The sequence below is a fragment of the Macrotis lagotis genome, chromosome 6, assembly GCF_037893015.1.
Source record: "Macrotis lagotis isolate mMagLag1 chromosome 6, bilby.v1.9.chrom.fasta, whole genome shotgun sequence".
NCBI lineage: Eukaryota > Metazoa > Chordata > Mammalia > Peramelemorphia > Peramelidae > Macrotis > Macrotis lagotis.
Window position 1 is genome coordinate 67,845,664 of NC_133663.1, and position 20,426 is coordinate 67,866,089.

Here is a 20,426-nt window from a genome sequence, read left to right on the forward strand (position 1 = left end):
GACAAATAGCAGTGGATTAGAAAAAGTGGAATGGAAAAAGGGGAAGGGAATAAGAATTTATTCTAGACAAATCATCTCCTTTGAAAAAGCAACTAATTTCAAGTCAGAAGATGAGAGTTCAAGTCCCACATCTGCCAGTTATTAGCTATAAGGGCTTGGTCAAATCACTGGAACTCAATTTCATCACTAATAAAATTAAGGAGTTGGAGTAGAAGCATGAAGATGCAGGATTTGAAGCCAAAAGGACATGATTTCCAATCCTGCCACTCTGATATTTACTGGCTGTATGACCATGAGCAAGTCATTCAACTTTTTAGGTCTCAATTTCCTCATCTGTAAGATAAGGAGGTTGGACAAGACTCAATTTAAGACTGTCTGATTTAATTGTTTCTAGGGACCCTTGGATGAGTTCAAGATCCCTCTGACAGTCTGGTAGAGGCTAAAGAAGACCCTCTTCTCAAAATAATGATTTTATGTGCACAAAATAAAGTGCATAGGATTACAAAGGAAATGAATTATATTGGAAAAAACTATCAGTCATCTTTTTAGAGACTTGCCCAGGGTTACACAAGTGTTCTATGCACTGCATCACCAAGCTGCACCAATAGTTTTTTAATCAAAAAGCAAGTTCATGGACAAGTAAAGAATCCCTATTCTAGATTCTAGAGAGAAACACTGCCAAATGAATAAAGAAAGCAGGAATTTTTTTCTCAAAGATGGAAGAGAAACCTATCACACTCTTTGTGGTAGTGGTGTTGGCGTTGGTGGTGAGGGTGGGGGTGAAGTGGTGGTGTTGGTGATGGTGATGGTGGCAATGGTGGTGATGATGATGGTAGTAGTAAGACCAATAAGAGGGATTGGGGTGGGAGGAGCTGGCTGAAGCTTTTGGACCTGATCATCTACTACATGAAACTGAGTAGTTACTATCCCTCTACCAAATGGTCATTTATTAAGTATCTACAGTATATCTAATAGTACTAATTTAGGTAAGATATGGATAAATATGAGATACAATGATATACCTTACATCATCCATCATTATCTCTGAGAGAAGAGCTATATCTAGATCTGGAAACCAGAGGTCCTTTGAAGGAGATCAGAATTTCTTGAAATTCATAGAAGTCAGAATTTCTTGTTCTGACCTCCCTCCTCTTGTAGGGTCTTTGATTTACTATGCCAATTCTCTGAGGATGGTGGGGGATAATGCCATACTGGGACCTTCTGCAGACTCATAACAATTTACAGAAGGTCCACCTGCTGCCATCTTTAGCATCTCCAGGTTGACTGTGGGATCTCTAGTAAGGGTTAAAAGAATTCATTAGAAGAGTCAATAGAAAACCAGGGCTTTGAGTACTTACCAGGAGACAACAGGTTTGGGCTCTCCCTGCACTCGGATGCTCATGGTCACATCCTGGCCCTCTCTTACTGACTGGTCCATGAGTGAAACCTAAAAGGGGGGACTTGAGGTGATACAAGGTAAGGATGACTGGGACAATGGTTCTGGAGTCGAAAGGGGAGGAAGCAAGGTATGGAGTAGAACACTATTTTATATCTGGGGAAACCAAGGCCCGTGGCAGGGGTGGGCCCAGAGGGAGTGGAAGGGAGGAGATTGGATATTGATAACTGAGTAGAGACAGCCCTGTTGTCTGGTTGATAATAAGCATCAGGGAAGGAGTGAATCCTTATGGACAGAGATGTAGGGAAGTGGCAGGAGACATAGGAAGAAGCTGGGAGCTCCTTGTCTCTGAGGCTATGCAAGAACTAAGGGTGACAAGATATAGGAGCAAGGGGCCCCCGCCAGCATTCCCCGGGGAGACCTCCCAGCTGAGCTCTCAGAGATCTAACCTTGAAGATGGGGGGAGCCCTGGAGCTGGTGTCTGGGGTGCTTTGAGTCTGACTGGGGCTGAGCTTCATGGCAGAAGTTCGGTGCCAGGCCTCTTCTGGTTCTGGAAACTCCTCAGGAGGGCTCAAATACTCTTCATCTGATGTGATGGGGCTGCTGAAAGGGGACGTGGCCCCTCCTGGAGAAAATGGAGAGAGGAGGAAAAAAGAAAGGGGGAGGGTTAGATATATGGTAGGGTAAGGGAAGAGAACACAACAGAACCTAGAAGAAGAAATCAGTCCCCTGGGACTGAGGATAAGGATAATCTTAGCTGTCCTGGGTTCAGAACCACAAAAGCCAGGACCACCTAGCCTAAAAGAAATTAGGGATTGCACATGCACACACACACACACACACACACACACACACACACACACACACACACACATCGCTTTCAACTAACAGGCCAAGGGCAGAGGGTCACTTTGATCTAGGATAAAACTCTTGAGCTCCCTGGCCCTCAGCTCCCTCAAAAGAGAAGAGCTGGGACAGATGGATGCTTTCCATCTCTTAATTCTACCATTAGGAAGACCTGGCATAGGAGATTTCCACGTCTCTCCACACTGGGAAGATCAACATCTCAAAGGAAACTGAGGGAAGGGGTTGGCTAGGGAGCTAGTGGCTGGGAACTAGAGGCAGGCAGCAAGGGGCCAACATGTCACATCCTGATCTCATAAGACTGGTCTCCAGGGGCCCAGTGTGGTAATAAACACCAGAATCCAAGACCCCTTTCATTTCTCCTGCTATTCCCTCCCCTAAGACCCTCTTTGGATGGGGCTTCTAGAGGAAGGATAGGGTGCCAGGCCTACAAGTCTATCTAGTCTAGACATCCACCTCCAATTCAGAATGCCATGCCAAGGCTACTGTGCGTCTAACTTGTCCTGCCCCCCCCCCCAGCTTCCTACCCCAGAGACAACTGCTAGGGAAACAGACCCCAAAGCAGGGAGGGGGCTAGGAAGTGATCTTCCAAGTTAGTGGATGGAGGAAGGTAGGTCAGCCTAGGGAAGGGAGGGAAGAAACGAAAGCCTTCCCAAGGAGGGGGTGTCCCCCTAGGGGACCCAAGCCCAGAGGCCCTCCCCAGTGGCTGGCCTAGGGCCCAGGCTGGTCCTGCTTGGCCCTGATCCGACTGCCAAATAGAGACAGGAATCAGCCGCTACCAGCTCCCTCTAGGCCCTCCTCCTTAACTCCCTCCCCCATCTCCCCCAAGTCCCTCCTGGCCCTGCCGCACCCCAACTCACCCAGGGAGCACATGGACTCCCGCCTGGGTCCTGCCGCCTCTAGCCTCAGCTTTTGCCTCCTCGAGCCTGGTCCAGAATGGTCTGCAGGGAGGCGAGCTGCCCACCCCTAGCCCTGCTCCCCTGGGAAGAGAGAGCCCAACCCAGCCTAGCCTAGCCTAGCTGGGCCCCACTGAGAGTCTGTCCAGAGAGCCCGCTCAGTGGGGGAGGGGGAGGGGGCCAGGGCAGTGTCTGGGCCGCAAGAAGGCAGCTGGCTGGAGTAGTGGTGATGCCTGCCGAAACCATATGCAGCCAGAGTCCAGGAGAGAGGAGCAAGGGGGAGGAGAGGGGAGGGGCTGCCAGATTTAGCCACCCCTCTCATTCCCCAGCAGCTGTGTCTGTTCTTTCTCTCCTTGCGGGCTCAGGACCCCGACACATAGGGGCACCTCCTCTGGAGTAGAAACGCCCTGGTCCCTCAGGCAGAAAGGGCTTGAGAGGGAGCCTTCCTCACACCACACTCTCCACCCCTAGCACCCATCTCTTAGGTGCCTATCTAAAGCTACCACTGCCCCACTCCCTAAAGACGAAATGCAAACAACTCCTCTAGCCCAGGGCAGATTTTGGCAAACCACCATACCATGCCAAGCCACCTGACACTTCCAGAATACAATGGAAAGACCAATGGTTTTAGAATCCATTCTAGCCTAGAAGGGTCTGCCTTCAAAACAGTCTTGCTACTTACAACCCATGGAAGCAGGACAAGTCAACTGAAACCCCTGACCTCAGTTTCCTCATCTGTACAATACATGGGTTGGACTGAACCCATCCAACCCAAGATCTCTTTCATCTCTAAAGCCTATAATTCTATATCCTAGCACCCCATGCTCTTTCCCACCCATTGTCCTGTCCCAACTACCTCCAGAATTCAGAGAATTTCAAGAAAAGAGGCTCAAACCAGGCCTATATAAAAATCTACTCTTCCCCTACAGCCCTTTGGTTTAGCTAGTACATTGATCATGGTTATAGACCCCTAGGCCTTGTTACACTCCGCCTCTAGATGGAAAGACAGGAATAACAAGGGAGACAATTTTATGGTCATCTATGTCTTACTTAAGCTACATATTTCCCTTAGCACCATATTATTCTCAAAATGGTACTTGAACTTGAAAGATCATTTCTCTTACTCCCTTCACCAGACCATGACCAATTTGGCCAGTCCAAGAGCCATCCTCGGCCATGTTGGACCAGTGTCAGTTTGCCCATGGCCCTCTACCAGATGCACCTGTTGGCAACATGGCCCCATCCAATCCATACCAGCCTCATTCCTTGTACCATATTCAAGTATCAACCTTTTCCTATTTGGTTATACAAGGGTAGGTACAAAAGGAGAGAAGGTAGAACTCTGTGGCCTCCTCCCCATCTAAATGATCCCCCAGAGTTCTGCATACTGAATGGGCCCTGGATTTTTCCAGCTATAATGGCAGTGATGTAGGAAGTAGAGAAGCCAGAGGTAATAATAGCAGCATGCTACACTGGCTATGGAGTGAGAGAGACATCTGCTTCTCAATGGAAGGGAATGGAAGGGGGAAGGAAGCAATGTAGAAGATTCATCTTTCTGAGTTTAAATCTGGTCTCAGACCCTTGCTAGCTGTGTGACCCTGGGCAAGTCATTTAACCTTGTTTATCTCAGTTTCCTCATCTGTAAAATGAGCTGGAGAAATGGCAGATCACTCCAGTATCTTTGTCTAGAAACCCCCAAATGGGGTCAAGAAGAATTGGACATGATTGAACACTGTGGCTATTTTCTTATTTGTTCCTCACAACAACCCTGGGAGGGTTATTATGACCAATTTATGGTTAAGGAAACTGAGACAGATAGCAGTGAGGTAACTTACCCACACAACCCTGGGAGGCAGATATTATTATTATGACCAATTTACAGTTGAGGAAACTGGGGTAGACAGCAGTGAAGAGACTTATCCAGGATTATACAGCTAGTTGGTGTCTAAGGCTGGATTTGAACTCAGGTCTTTCTGACTCCCAAGTCCCACACATTCTCCTCTATATCACCTAGTTGGCTAGGTAGGGCATTAGCAACAACAGAAGCTGGAGTCATAACCTGGGTTTGAACATTTATTTGCTATTCATGTGACCTCCACCAAGTCACTCACCCCTTAGCCTCAGTTTACTGATGTGCAAAATGAAGTGGATGACCCAGGAGACTTTTCAAGTTCCTTTCCATTTTAGATATTAAGATCCTTTGAGGGGCAGCTAGGTAGAACAGTGGAGGGGCAGCTAGGTGGCCAGTGGATAGAGCACCAGTCCTGGAGTCAGGAGGACCTGAGTTCAAATGTGACCTCAGACACTTAATAATTACCTAGCTGTGTGACCTTGGGCAAGTCACTTAATCCCATTGCCTTGTAAAAAAACAAAAAAAAAAAGATCCTTTGAAGAGGATCCCAAAGATCCCTATTGTCCAGATTTGTATTCCCCCAGGGCTAGGAGACAGGAAGGTGGATGTCAGAGAATTACAATAGAAACAAAGGAAAAGGAGCTGGGGGCCAAGAAATATTCTCTAACAACCAGCTATTTACTCAGCTCTGAAGAGAATACAAAGTAGGGCCTAGGTCCTCCTAGGTTCTCCTGGAAGGAACCTCAGAGAGCAATAAGTCCAACCCCCCTTCCATTTTACAGTTGAAGAAATTGAGGCCAGGGAGGGTGTAGCTACTTGTACAAGGTCAAATAGGCATAAGTAGTTGAAGTGCTCAGTCCAAATTCTACCTCTCTGAAAACAGACCCAGTGTGCTATTCCCTAAAAAATAGATGGGGTTCCCTTAGTTGATTCCCCTTGTCCCCAACATCCACTGGGCACTGTGGAACAGGGAGAAAGGAGCCAGTCCTGCCCAGTCATCTATCTCTTTGCAGAAGGGAGACTTAGAGGATTGCCCAAGTATGGGAGCAGGCTCAGCGGCTCCTGGTGGCTATTTGAGATACTACAAGCCAGGGTCATTCTCTGGCTCTCCGGCTTCCTGATCCCCATTCCCAAGAGACATTCTAACGAAGTGACTCAGACAGCTTTGACGTCTCCCCTTCCTCCTCCTCTCCAGCTTCCCCCCTCCCCACCCACCTCGTGGCTTCCAAGCACTTGCCAGGTTAGCCTCCTCCTGAGTCCTGAGGGCTAAACAAGGCGCTGTTCTCTCCTGGTGGAATGTCACCCCAACCCCCCATCTTCACCTGTTGAAATCCTATCCATCCTTTCAAGGCCTAGCTCAAATTCCACCTCCTCCAAGAAGCCTTCCTGAGCCCTTCCATTTAGTAGTGATTTTTCCTTAACTGGCACAGCACGTTGTACTTCATTATTATAGACTGTTGACTAACCAGTGACTAAGTCCTTCTCATTAGTGGGGTTCAGTGGAGAGAGTTCTAGATCTCAAGTTAGAGTGTCAGTTCTGAAAACAAATATTGTCTCTGCTACTTAATCCTGTTTGACTTTGGTCAAGTCATTTACCTAAGCCTCAGTTTCCTTATCTGTAAAATGAAGCAGCTGAACTAGTTGACCCCTCGTGTTTGCTTCAGTTTCAAAAACATGATCCCAAGAAATAATGTCTTTTCTAATTCTGTGTCATTTCCCTTCTACTAGATAATATTCTGATTCTCTTTGTAGCCACTCCAGTATTTTCCATTGAGTCAAAATGCAATAGATGATAAAGGAAGGAAGGAAGGAAGAGTATATCCCAACCACCACCACCACCACCACCACAAGGAAGCAGTCGTTATTATAGATGCCTAGATCAAACCTAAAATGGTAGGAGGGGATAGTATCTTCCCCCACTCCACCATCAACCAGCTTCTATACATTAGTTTCTGGCCTTCTTAAAGATAGAAATTAGGATCTAGAGTTGGATGATATCTTAAAATTTATGTATTCCAACTCCCTCATTATATAGATCTGAATGGCTTAGCCAGAATCAGATGGATAATAGGTAGATGAATCTAGAAACTTTGCCTCTTTGCTCTGAACTCCAAAGCCAGTATGTTATCCATTCTACTACCCTGTCCCAGCCCACCTTCCTCTCCCCCTTTCAAGTGAGGGAGCTGATGGTCCTGAGTCTTCCCTTCGCTTCTCTAAGGAAGGTCCTATTCTATTCCCTGTCCCTCATCCCTTTTGCAACAGATCTTTTAGGAGAAAAATGCCAAGACCATTCTAGATGCTAATGGTTGGTTCAACATAGATTAATGAGACTAATTTCCATCTCAGAAAAAAAAGTTCAGACTATCATCTCTCTGGTAGTATCTTCCCACTTTAACCTAGAAAGAGTCATCTTAGCTCATTCCCTAACACAAGACAGTAGCCAGACCTTCCCTACTCTGATAATTTTATCACCAAGGAGATGGTTGAAGTTCCAACAAAGATGACGTTGGAACCTGCCCCTCCACACACACACACACACACACACACACACACACACACACACACACACACACGTCTCAGTAACACTTGTTAAGGGAATCTTCACTGGTTCTGTTGACAAAATTGTCTTCTAGGCCTGTTGCTCAGATCATACCAACCCCTGTCCAACACCCCCACCCACCCCCTTCCACAGAGCTCAGCAGTTTGCTAATATCTAGACAATGGCTGAGAAGTGAGGGGAAGGAGATAGCAAAGAAAATTTAATGTACATGGGAGCAGCCCCAAACACACTACCCCCACCCCAGCACACCCCTCAGGGTATCCTTTTATGGTATCTGTTCTACTTCAAGACTTCCCTTAATGTTCATTTCCCCCTGTTTAAAAATGCTTCAGGTCTGCGGGGGTGCAGAGGGAGGAAATATTTGACCCTGGCTTTTTAACTCCATAGGAATGTCCCTAGTCCTGTAAATCCTTAGGGATAGTAGTCTGGCAGCCTTACTTAATGCTCTACAGTGACCCTCAGGGGCAGCTAGGTGGCATGATGAAATCAGGAAGATTCCAATTCAAATCTAACTGTGTGACCCTGGGCAAGTCACTTCAGCCTGGTTGCCTCAGTTTCCTCATCTGTAAAATGAACTGGAGAAGGAAATCGCAAACCACTCCAGTATCTTTGCCAAGAAAACCCCATGCAAAGTCACGAAGAGTCAGACACGACTGAACAACAAGCCGCCTCTTCACAACCAAAATCTGAAGCCATGAATTTAGAAAAGTTACTCCAAACCATCGCCTACCACAATCACGTCTGTGTTCTGCTTCTGGGTTTCAGCCATCTCCTTTGCTCTTCTTGGCAAATTCACCAAATATTTCCTTTATCTAATTATCTTGGCTATCTTTTGTAATGGCAAAGAATTGGAAACTGAAGGATTCCCATCAATTAGGGAATGACTGAACAAATTGTGGTATATGTGTGTGTGATGGAACACTATTGTTCCATAAGAAAACATGAGGGATGGGATTTCAGAAAAGTCTGGAAAGATTTGCATGAAATGATACTGAATGAAATGAGCAAAATCAGAAGAATATTGCACACACTAACAACATGAGATAATGATCAACTATGATAGACTTGTTCATTTCAGCAACACAATAACCAAAAAAAAAATTTTTTTTTGCTTTTTTCGTGTGAAGCAATGGTGTTAAGTGACTCATCCAAGGTCACATAGCTAGTAAATATCAAGGATCTGAGACCAGATTTGAACTCAGGTCCTCCTGACTCCAGGGCCAGTGCCCTATCCACTGTTCCACCTAGCAGACCCTACCAAAGACAATTTTAAAAAACTTGTGAAGGAAAATGCCACTCATATCCAGAGAAGGAACTGTGGAGTTTAAATGAAGACCAAAGCTTATTATCTCCAATTTTTTTAAGTTGTCTTAAGTATTGTGTCATTTTTTTCTCTCTAATGTTTTATTTCTTCCATTTGGATTTGATTCTTCTCTCACAACATGATCAATATGGATCTATATTTAGCCTGGTTATAAATGCAAAGCCTTTAATAGGTTGCTTTCTGTTAGGCAGAGGGGGAGGGAAGGAAGGGAGGGAGAAAAATGTAAAACTCAAAATCTTGCCCAAAATAAATTTGTAAAATTTGTAAAAATTACAATTGCATGTAGTTGGAAAAACAAATAAATAAAAAAAGTTTTAAAAAAATAATTATCTTGGCTGTCTTAAAATCTTCCAGGCTGTGATATACTGGGAATGCCTTCTAAATCCCTCTAATCCCTTTCTCCTACTCCCCATTCCACCACCCCACATACACACACAGAGATACACACATATATATCCTTATAAGTACTCTATTTTCTATAATTTATATAGATTCTTAAATTTCACCTCTTCCACAATGACTTTCCAGACTGATAAGATCTGCTTCAACTATAATTGGTCTTAACATAGGATTTTGCACCCTTTCCAAAGTGACACCCTGAACACACTTTACAGTTACTTGATTCTTTTCATAAATTTAGAAGTGAAAGGAGATTTTATTATTATTATTATTATTATTATCATTATTATTTATTATTTCAGTTTTTGTAAGGTAATGGGGTTAAGTGATTCGCCAAAGATCACACCCCAAGTATCAAGTGTTCTGAGGCTGGATTTGAACTCAGGTCCTCTTTGACTCCAGGCTGGTGCTCTATCCAGAGACTTCAAAATCATCTAAACCTCAACCCAAGGCCTCAAAGACCACTCATTTGACATTATTGTATTTTATTATTATATTCATTGTTAATATGGGTTACGTTGTAGTCATAAATAAATATTAAATTCTATATGAGGCCCTTGACAAGTATTTGCTGGGCAATGTCATCCAGGAGGACTAAAAGGTTGGACACCCATGATCTAGGCCAACCCTCTCATTTCATTATGGAGCAACCAAGGGAAATTAGGTGATCACACAAGTAATAGCAGTTAGAGGCAAGATTCGATCCCAGATCTTCAGTTCTTCACTCCCATTCTATTCTCCTCCATTTACTTGAAAATAGGACAAATATATATCATGATCAATTTTTTTCCTTGCTTATTATTCAGTTTTCTGGATATTCTTATTACATGGTTATTGTTGTTCAGTTATGTCTTATCCTTTTGAGGATTTTCTTAGCAAAGATACTAGAGTGATTTGCCATTTCCTTCTCCAACTCCTGAGAAAATGATGAGGAAACTAAAATAAACAGGGTTAAGTGAATTGCCCAGGGTCACACAACTAGCAAGTAGCTGGGGTCAGATTTGATCTCAGCAAGATGAATCTTCGTGACTCCAGGACTGGTTCTCTCTCCACTGTGCCATCTAACTGCCTCATACTAAGTAGTAAATGAGACTAGAACAAGATGCATGGATATAAATGATAACCAGGAAACCTGACAAAAAAATCTCAGCACTAGAAAAAACCCTATGCTGAACCTGAATAGTAATCTCCCTCTATGCTTTACCTGATTAGGAGGTCCACAACTTCCTTATAGAACCTATTCCAATTTTGTATAGTTCTATTTCACAAGTTTTTCTTAACATTGACCTGAAATCAGCCTCTCTTAAACCTCCACTCTTCACTCCTGGCGCTGGCTGAGGTCTAATAACTCTTTCACAGGACAAGTTTTCCAAATATCTCAAGAGAGCCATCAGGTCCCCTTCAGAGTTTTCGTTCCACTGAGAACTCAAAACTCTTCTAAGTGTTTCTACTCTTCTGACAGGTCAAGAAATCCCCAGTCCTGATTCGATAGCCGACTTGTTCTCTCCCATCAAGAGAGAGCAATGGATAAAGTCCTTGTCCCCAGTCAAGAAGTCATGAGTTCAAATTCAATCTCAGATATTCACTAGCTGTGTGACCTTGAACATGCCACTTCACTGCTTGTCTGCCTTGGTTTCCTCAACTGTAAAATATGAATAATAAGTATAGCTACCTCTCAGGGTTGTCATGAGGACTAAAGTTTATATTTGTAAAGGATTTAACCAATAACTGCTTTCTTCTCTTCCTTTCATCTTTCTAGCTCCCTTTTTCAGATTCTGAGAGCTCACTAGCTATCACACTGGGCTCTTTGGGAGTGACTCTTCATTCCACTGACCAAATAAGATAGACTTTGTTGATAGATCTTGTTGCAGTAGAGAGAATCATAGGATAGAAGTCATGAGTTTTCATCCAGACTTCAGTGATGGGATCTTAAACAATAGCTCCTATTGATGATGCTGCTCAATGCACTTTCCCCATAATAACCTCATGAAATAGATAGTCCAGATATTACTTTCCACATTTTATAGATGAGGAAATTGAAGGTGGATGATTAAGTGATTTGTTCAAAATCACAGGGACACAATTTTTAAAAAGTTATCTTATGTATTATCTCTTTTTTCCTCTCTTTAATTTTTCTTTCTTCCCTTTGGATCTGATTCTTCTCTTACATGTTCAATAGCGACCTATGTTTAGTATGGTTATAATTATAAAGCTTATATCAGATTTCTTTCTGTCAGGGGAGGGAGGGAGAAAAATTGGAAAACTCAAAACCACGTTAAAAAAATGCTTGGTAAAAACCACCAGTGTAGTTGGAAAAACAAATAAATAAAATATTTTTTAAAAGTTTAAAAAAAAAAGCAGGCAACTTGGTGCCACAGTGGATAGAGCACCAGCCCTAGAGTCAGGAGGATCTGAGAACAAATCTCAGCCTCAGACACTTAATAATTACCTAGCTGTGTGACCTTGGGCAAGTCACTTTACTCCATTGCCTTGCAAAAACCAAAAAAAAAAAAATCACAGGGACATTAAGTGGTAGAATTTACCCAGATCTTCTTACTCCTACACTACCTTACCAAACTAACTCCTTCATAGCACTGAATAACAAAATCATATAACTATGGAGTCATTAGTAGTCATATAATTTTGATCTTCACATTTTGCAAATGAGGAAACTGAGGTACAACAAGGCATTTTGATTTGCCTAAGGTTCATGGTGGAAACAGGATATAATCCATGTCTTCCCATTCCTGATCCAGTCTCTTTCTGTATGTTCTTACTGTCACCCTAAAGCTCAGTTTTCCCATCTACACAATGGATAGACTAACTCTTATTCTGCCAGCTTTCCACAGTGGATATGACAGCACTTTGAAAAGCATAAAGCATAGGTTGCTATTATAGGAAAAATGGTAGCACCTGCTTAGCCAAAGCATACTGAGATCTTTTAGGGAGGAATATGGCTAAAAAAGATGAGAGAACCTGCTCCATTTATTTGTTGCCACACATATCACTCCCCTCGCCACATTACATCAGGTTCACCTTTAACTCTGGCTCCAAACTCTTTGGATAAACACCCTGTCCTAAGCAGGGAAGTTGTCCTTGGCTGCTGTAGCACAGAGAAAGAGGGAAGAAAAGAGGGAGGGAAGAAGGCAGTGTGGGAGTGAGCTGGCTCCCTGTAGGTCTTTTCATGTATGAGTACAAGCTCTTTACAAATTGTTTTCCTATGTGCCTACTGCCTCCTTGTAAGAGTTCTTCTATGCCCATACCCTGGGACAGTCTCCCTATCCACCCGTACTACCCACTCTTTCCATTTATTGGCTCATTCTGTCCTCCCTGCTCTCCAGGCAGCTGGCCAGGCTCCAGGCCATTTGGCCCAAACAGAGCCTTATAGGGTAAAGAAGCCTGCTTCCTCGAAGGCCGCCAGATCAGAACTGGACAGGCGCCTGAAGCAGAAACCCCTTCTCTTTAACCTCCACAGAACTCAGTTATCTACAGGATGGCAGAACCATGGTTTGTCTAAGTAATTAAGAAAGATCATCTAGGCCAATCCCTTCATTTTACCAAAAGAGAAACTGAGGCCCAGGGACAAGAAATAACTACCCATATTATTAATAACCAAAATGGGACTAGAACCCATGTCTTCTGATTCCCCAAGCAGCTAATTCTCTCAGCCACCCCAGAGATGTTATTCCTACCACAAAAAACTCTGTTAACCCCAGAGATGTTATTACATCATAAAAGGCTGTAGGGTATAGATATAGAGATCTCTAGCTCTATTATTAAGCAAGTCATTCCTGTGCCTCATCTATAATATTTGTATAACATGACTGCAGAGGGGCAGTAAGCAGATCTCCAAACCCCAAAAAACAAAAGTAAAACTCCATTGCGCAAATGGCAGCTATGAAGTTACCGATAACAGCAAGAATAAATCCATAGGATGGACACAAGAGGCGTCCAAAAAGATCATGAAAACAAAAAAAGAAAAACGTGAAGCATTCACACATCTTTACATCAGTAAACAATCAGTAAATAGGAGATGTCTATAGACACAGACACATTTCTTTATAAGCTCAAAGGAGAGGAAGGTTTGTACCAATTGTTTTGTTAGTCTTTCGTATTTTGTTTTCTTAATTTTTTCTTTTTTATTTGAATGTATATAATTTTCAAAAAAATTTAAAATAAAAGAATTGGACTAGAACTGAGAGATTCTTAACCTTTTGGAAGTCACAGTCTCTTTTGGATAATGTTTTAATATGCATAAAATAAAATGTATAGGATTACAAGAAAACCAATTACATTTAATTATACTTATCTTTTTTTTAAAATTCATGGACCCTAGGTTAAGAAACAATCAACTAGATGAACTCTAAGGTCCCTTCCAGCTAAAATTCTAAGATTGGTATCATTAGTAGGACTAAATCTCCCAAGTAAGACCTTCTGACTTCCTTCTATGAACAAATGGTACAGACTTATTAGCCAGACTGGATGCAGGGTAGGAGCTATAAAGACTCAGCACAGGAAGAAACCTGGGGGTTGTAGACCTGGGACAATGCAGGATGGAATTCACAGAGAAAATTTGGAATATAAAAGGACAGTGGCTAAATGAAGACTTTTGGAGACATGTACAGCTCTATAATATCATTCAACATTCCAGTCTTTGATCATTCTGAGTTTCTTAGTGCAACCATCTTCTATAGTTCACAGGTATGATTGGGTCAGGAAGTGGTACCTCAGATCCCAGGGACCTCAATGGAATCTTAGTGAACTAAAATAAAGTAGAAATCAGATATGGAAATGTCCCAGTCAGAAAAGAAGCAAATAGTCTTTCTGCTGGTCTCTGGATCACTCTAATCAGTTTTTCAGCCCCCTCTAATGGGAAGAATTGCATCAGATATCATCTTACTTAGGTTAATCTGGCACCTAGTTATAATGTTCTTCCCTTCTCTGAAAGAGGTATTTTGCCATATCACTGTAGATCATGACAACAACCACCACCACAATAAAATTCCCAGATCTGATGGTAACAAATAGCCCCAAATGTGAAGGAAGCAACACTAAGAAACAACTAGGTCCCAGAGTCCCTTCTGAGGACCTCCTTACTCTTTTATATGTCAAAACCCAAGCAGAGAAAGTAGTGCTAAAAAAAACTCCCAAAATTTTAGTAAGTTAAAAGGGAAGATATTAATCTAGAAAACGAGCATGATTTCATTACAAAACTGTTGAGTGGTCTTCTCATTTAATTTTCTTTGACCCAGACTCCACTAGATTAGAGGGTTTTCACTCCTCTCATGGACAGGGGATCAGAAGGAAAACAGGAAATCCAAAGACTAGAAAGGAACTGATGGCAGCCAGACTCATGTGTCTGTACCTCCTTAGCCTTCAAGGCAACTTATATCTGTATTCCCAGCATCATTTGGTCCTTCCCAAGACCTAGCATGTTGGTAGGAAGCTAAACTGAGTAGCTGTTGCTGAGTTCTGGACTACAAAGAAATGCCTCATTTGAGGGATCTTGGGGGGGGAGGGGCAGCAAGAGGGACACCAGGTCACTCTTTTTGAATGCTTTCTTCCTTCCTAATAGACCCACAATGCAGGCATTTGCAATTTTGTCTTTGTGTCCTCAGCACAGAGGAACTTGCCTTCCATATAGCAGTTTTTTAATAAAGACTTGTTCAATTCAAATTAATTAAATGGTTAGAATCTAGCTTAAGCTCTTTCCTTTCTACTTCCCAATGGACCCACAGTAGATGCTTCCCAGAGGCAGGAACCAGTTCATGGGAAAGGACAGAATTGAAATTAGATGGGAATGAATTTCAATTTTCCCTGAGGTTTCTTCACTCCTCACATTATTTCCTTCCAAGCCTGTAAAATTAAAAAATAGTAATGACCTATAAAGCCTCTATCAAATTGCTTATAGTCTTATGGAGGAAGGGAGGAAAGTAGGAACTCAAAATTTTATTTTTAAAAATGTATAAAATTGTCTTTTAAAAATTAGAAAAACAAAATAGCAGCAGATTTAGGAAAAGGAAATAAGCTGCTTGGAGATGACAACATTGAGTATAAATGGAAGAAAAGAAACTAGAGTTCAAAGGAGAATGCAAGTCACATACAAGTCCATACACTGAGTTCAAATAAACTCTGAGCCCAAGAATCACAAATTACTATCTTTGTGGAACTTGAATAGGTAATTCTCTGAGTCTGCTTCTTCACTTATAAAATGGGAATAATACCTAATGAAAAAGCACTTAACAAATTCTAAAGGGTTCAAATATATATAGAGAGAGAATTATTATAACTATTGCTTTTTTAATTGATAAATTGTTGGGACTTCCAAAAGAAGCCCACCAAGGTGGTAAATTGCTGCACAGGATGTGCTTTCCTCTGTCTCCCTCTCAGAAAGTCCTGAAGTTGGGGTGGAGCCCAACTAACCAAAGACATGAAGAACTAGGAGAGAAGGCAAAAGAGAGGCAGAGAAGAAACAGTAAGATTAATAAATATGATTCAGAAAGGTCCGTGACTATGCAGACCTGAATGGGAAAAAATGTAATAAGCAGGGATTGAATACAGAGCTTTGAATCCTGAAAAGATTTATCTTAACGTGGACCATCAAGACCAGCCATTCTGCATTCTGACCAAGGACATAATCAGAGGTTTGGGAGGAAACAGTGGTGGGAAGGGCTCTATTTGGATTGTGACTAGAAAACAGAAAACATTCCTGGAAGAGAGATGAATAAGGGAGTCTGTGATGTCTCTTCTCTTATGAGGTTTATTCAGGGGAATGGGGCAGATCACTTAGACAGTCTCTCCTACTTGAAATTCTCTCACCCTCTCCTCCCCAGTCATCCAGATCCTATGAAATCTTCTCCGAAAACTCTAGCGCTTTCTATCTTATATCATTATATCATTCTATAATAGTCTGTCTCACCAACCAGACTGTTAGCTCCTCAGAGATAGGGACAATTATGGCAAGTCCTTCGGCATCCCTATCCAGGTCCTTGTGCTGGGGTTAGTCACAGAATAGCTTCTCTGAATTCAATACTTGCTTAATTGAATTGCTTGGACCACACAAATAAGGATGGGCCTTGTACTTTCACCTCACTAGAAAGAGATTGGGCTAAGCCCAGAAGAAATTGGGCTGAGGCCAAGTAAGGATTTTTAATAAAAATAGAAAACAAGGTGACCTCCACTTATCACTATTATGTTTTTACTCTGAGCTCTCTCAGCTGTCCCATCCCTAGGGCTCTAGCTGGGTGGGGGAACCTGATGCTAGGAGATACTCCAAATTTGGGTCCCTATTGACAAAAACAATTTTTTTTTTTGGTAGGAGATACCTTGTCTAGAGGCATCAGGAGAGAACTGGTCTTAGATGGCGGGGCTGAGAGAGGCCCTTCTTCCCCCAAACTACCCAGTCTTCAAGTTCCAAATTAAGCTGCTCTTCCTTTTGGATGCCTCCCCCCTCATCCCCACACCCATTCAGGCCCAGGTGAGATTAAGGAGGATTATATTGTTGTTTAATAAAATGAGTCTATGTGACTCCATGGAGTAGTTTGCCATTTTCTTCTCCAATGTGTTAAGGACTATTAAGGGGTCCTCTAAACTTGTCCCAAGTTGCTATGTTTTCCAGAAACACTGGAACTAATGTCCCCATTTTACAGATGAAGAACAGAAGCAAACAAGGGTTGTGACTTTAGAGATTAAGTGATTTGTCCACGGTCCCACGGCTAATAAATGTCTTAAGGCATATTTGAACTCAGGAAGCTGACTCCAGGCTCAGCACTCTATCCTCTGCATACCTAACTGCTTCAACTAAGGTCTGAACGATCCTTATCACGCATGCCACAGGGATTATTCTAGTCCCAGTAGGGGGCCAGACTAGATGACCTTAAAAATTCCTTCTAGGGGTGACTAAGTGGCACAGTGGATAGAGTACCAGCCCTGGAGTCAGGAGGACCTGAGTTCACATCCAACTCCAGAGACTTAATAATTAACTAGCTGTGTGACCGTGGGCAACTCACTTAACTCTATTGCCTTACCCCCCCCCCCAAAAAAATTCCTTCTAATTCTAAGATTCTAGGTTCTAGATTCTAATTAGGGTTCACTTATTATAATTCTACAGTAATTGTGCAGTTAGATGAAAGTCCTTTAACCCTCTGGAATCTCAGTTCACAATACTAGAGAACTTGAAGGTTTATAAACAACAGCAGTATCTACCTCACAATGATTTCAGAAAGAAATTCACTCTTAATTTAAAACTAAGTTAACATAATCACAGGAACATCCAGAGGGGGGTAGATTCACCCAGAGCAGTCTAGTTAGTTTGATTTGAAAGGTATCCTTTTAACTGTCTAAAAAATCTCCATTAAAATGTTTTGCAGAAGGGGCGACTAGGTGGCGTAGTGGATAAAGCACTGGCCCTGGAGTCAGGAGTACCTGGGTTCAAATCCAGTCTCAGACACTTAATAATTACCTAGCTGTGTGGCCTTGGGCAAGCCACTTAACCCCAATTGCCTTGCAAAAATCTAAAAAGAAAAATGTTTTGCAGAATGGTATGTGTATGACCTACGTCAAATTGCTAACATCTCAGGGAGAGGGAAGGAGGGAGAAAAGGAGAGAATTCAGAATTCAAATTTTCTTTAAAAGAATGTTAAAAATTGGGCAGCTAGATGGCGCAGTGGATAAAGCAGTGGCCCTGGAGTCAGAAGTACCTGAGTTCAAATCTAAACTCAGACACTTAATTAATTACCTAGATGTGTGGCCTTGAGCAAGCCACTTACCCCACTTACAAAAACAAAGAAACTAAAAATTTTTTTTTAAAAAGAATGTTAAAAATTGTTTTTACACATAATTGGGAAATGTTAAATATTATTCAGAAAAACTCCATTAGTAAGTGTATATGATTTGTATGTGATTTGCTTTCATCTATCTTCCTCTCAGAAAGTCCTGAAGTTGGGGTGGAGCCCAACTAACCACAGACATGAAGAATTGGGAGAGAAGGCAAGAGAGAGGCAGAGAAGAAACAGAAAGATTAATAAATGTGATTCAGAAAGATCTGCGACTATGCAGACCTGAATGGGAAAAAATGTAATAAGCAGGGATTGAAAACAGAGCTTTGAATCCTGGAAAGATTTATCTTAATGTGGACTATCAAGACTAGCCATTCTGCATTCTGACCAAGGATATAATCAGAGGTTTGGGAGGAAACAGAGGTGGGTGGAAACAGTGGTATGACACTTTCTCCTCCCCTGTGTGATCTTGAATAAAATTGTCCAACTTCTGAGATGAACATCCTTAAGAAAAAAAAAAAAAGCAGAGACTTGCCTAAGATCACACAGCCAATGAGTAGCAGAACCCGGAAGAAGAAACCTTCTAGAAAATACTCCTCTTACAGATGAGGGATCTTCAGACCATATTGGGGAAAGACTACTAAGTCAGGACCAGAAAGTTGAATTCTTAGGGACTCTCCAGACTAACCTGCTCATTGTGCTGATGAGGAAATGGGGACCCAGAGAAGGGATGCTGTTTGCTCAAGGTCACATGGATAGTACATTGGCTATTGAGTCTAAATCTTGATAGGACCTTAAAAGCAAACTAGCTCAATCCTCTCATTTTACAGATGAGAAACTGAGGACAAGTGAGTGACTGGTCCAACATCACACAAGTAAGAAACAAACTAGACAAGTTTATCTCTGTCACCAAGGCAAAGAGAGCTAGGTAAACCAATCTAAGGACCTCCAAGAGCTAGAGAGGAATGATGGTATCAAGGCTGATATAACAAGGGATTTAGGCCTATAAATATGAACTCACAAAGAAGGTTCTTCAAGCTCAGCTGGTATACCATGTCCCTTCTCATATTTCTTTACAAAATCGAAAACTCCAGCAAATTCCTAGTACAAATGACCTCATATGATCTTTCTTTGAGAGGAGAGAATTCTAAAAAAAATGAACACAGGGGACCTGGTGATACTAAAATCAGGGGAAGTAGGGTTCAGGAAAGGGAGCAAGAGGATCCCAAGGACATTTAGAATTTTCAATCTCATATCCATGATGGAGACTCAAATTTAGAATTGGAAAGAGCCATCGAGACCAACCTCATCATTATATAGATTAAGGAAGAAATGGGTACACAAAAGTTAAGTTATTGTTCCAGGGCCACACAGCTAATAAGTTACTGAGGACAGATTTGAACCCAAGTCCAAGGGTAAGACCCAATCTAGAACACAAAGTTGCTTCTCATAAACTTAGAACTGGAATGGATATTAGAGTCCATCTAGTACACTCACTTTGCAAATAAAGAACTGAGGCCTGAAGAACTTGAGTGATTTGCCCAAAATCACCCAAGGAGTAGAGAAAGAATTTACATATTTTTTTTAAAAAAGCTTCAATTCTAGGTTGAAAATAGAATGAGGATGGAGTAAGGAAGACCCTCCCAATCTTTAATTCATAAGTGGCCATACTACTCAAGCCATCATGGTGACTGTCACCACCTCCACCCTTGCCCCTAAAACAAAAACAAAAAGAGTTCCCAACCCCCCTTCCTTGCCAGATCCCTACCAGGTTCAACAGCAAGTGAGGCATTACAGCTGGCCTGGCCCAACTCATTGGTGGCGGTGATGGTATAGTGACCAGCATCAGCTAACCGGGCTTCCTGTAGCAACAGAGTGTGTCGCTCCCCTTCAGCCCGGATGAGGACCCGCTCACTGCTCTGGAGGGTTGTGCCATCCTTTTGCCAAAATACTGAAAGAAAAGCATCAAGGACTCACTCTAGGACCCTAAGCGTCTTGCTCCTTCTCTCAAGGATCTCTAGAGGGAGCAAGACAAAGCAGGAAAACTCTCCCCCAACAGCCCTTGGCTCATCCCTCTTGTCTCCACTCATGTGTCCTAGGTCCCCTTCCCAAGGGCTCACCTTGGGCTGGGGGATTGGCTGTAACAATACATTTGAGCATTGTGTCGAACCCTGGAGCCACCACCACACTCTGCAATGGTATCTCAAAGACAGGAGCTTCCAAAGGTTCTTCGCCGGCTGAGACATAGGAATCATCCGAGGACTCTGGGGACAGAAGCGTTAGCAGAATCAACAAAGATGTTCCAAGCACTGACTGTATCTGCTGCGTTGTACTGTACAGGATGTTGAGGGGAATGCA

The 20,426-nt window shown here is 42.5% G+C and overlaps 1 protein-coding gene across 8 annotated transcripts in view; it reads right to left on the bottom strand.

Moving 5' to 3' along the window:
* SPEG (striated muscle enriched protein kinase) overlaps positions 1-20,426 on the bottom strand; it is an 84,125-nt gene that overhangs the window by 45,585 nt on the left and 18,114 nt on the right. For 7 of the 8 annotated variants that reach the window (XM_074191291.1, XM_074191298.1, XM_074191292.1 and 4 more), the window contains 4 exons: positions 20,189-20,332; positions 19,837-20,019; positions 1,846-2,021; positions 1,359-1,447 (listed from right to left, as the gene is read on the bottom strand). In XM_074191291.1, coding sequence (XP_074047392.1) covers positions 1,359-1,447; positions 1,846-2,021; positions 19,837-20,019; positions 20,189-20,332 — 592 coding nt within the window. Of the gene's footprint in view, positions 1-1,358; positions 1,448-1,845; positions 2,022-3,120; positions 3,407-19,836; positions 20,020-20,188; positions 20,333-20,426 lie in introns of those variants that run through there. The other variant, XM_074191295.1, reaches the window with a different exon arrangement.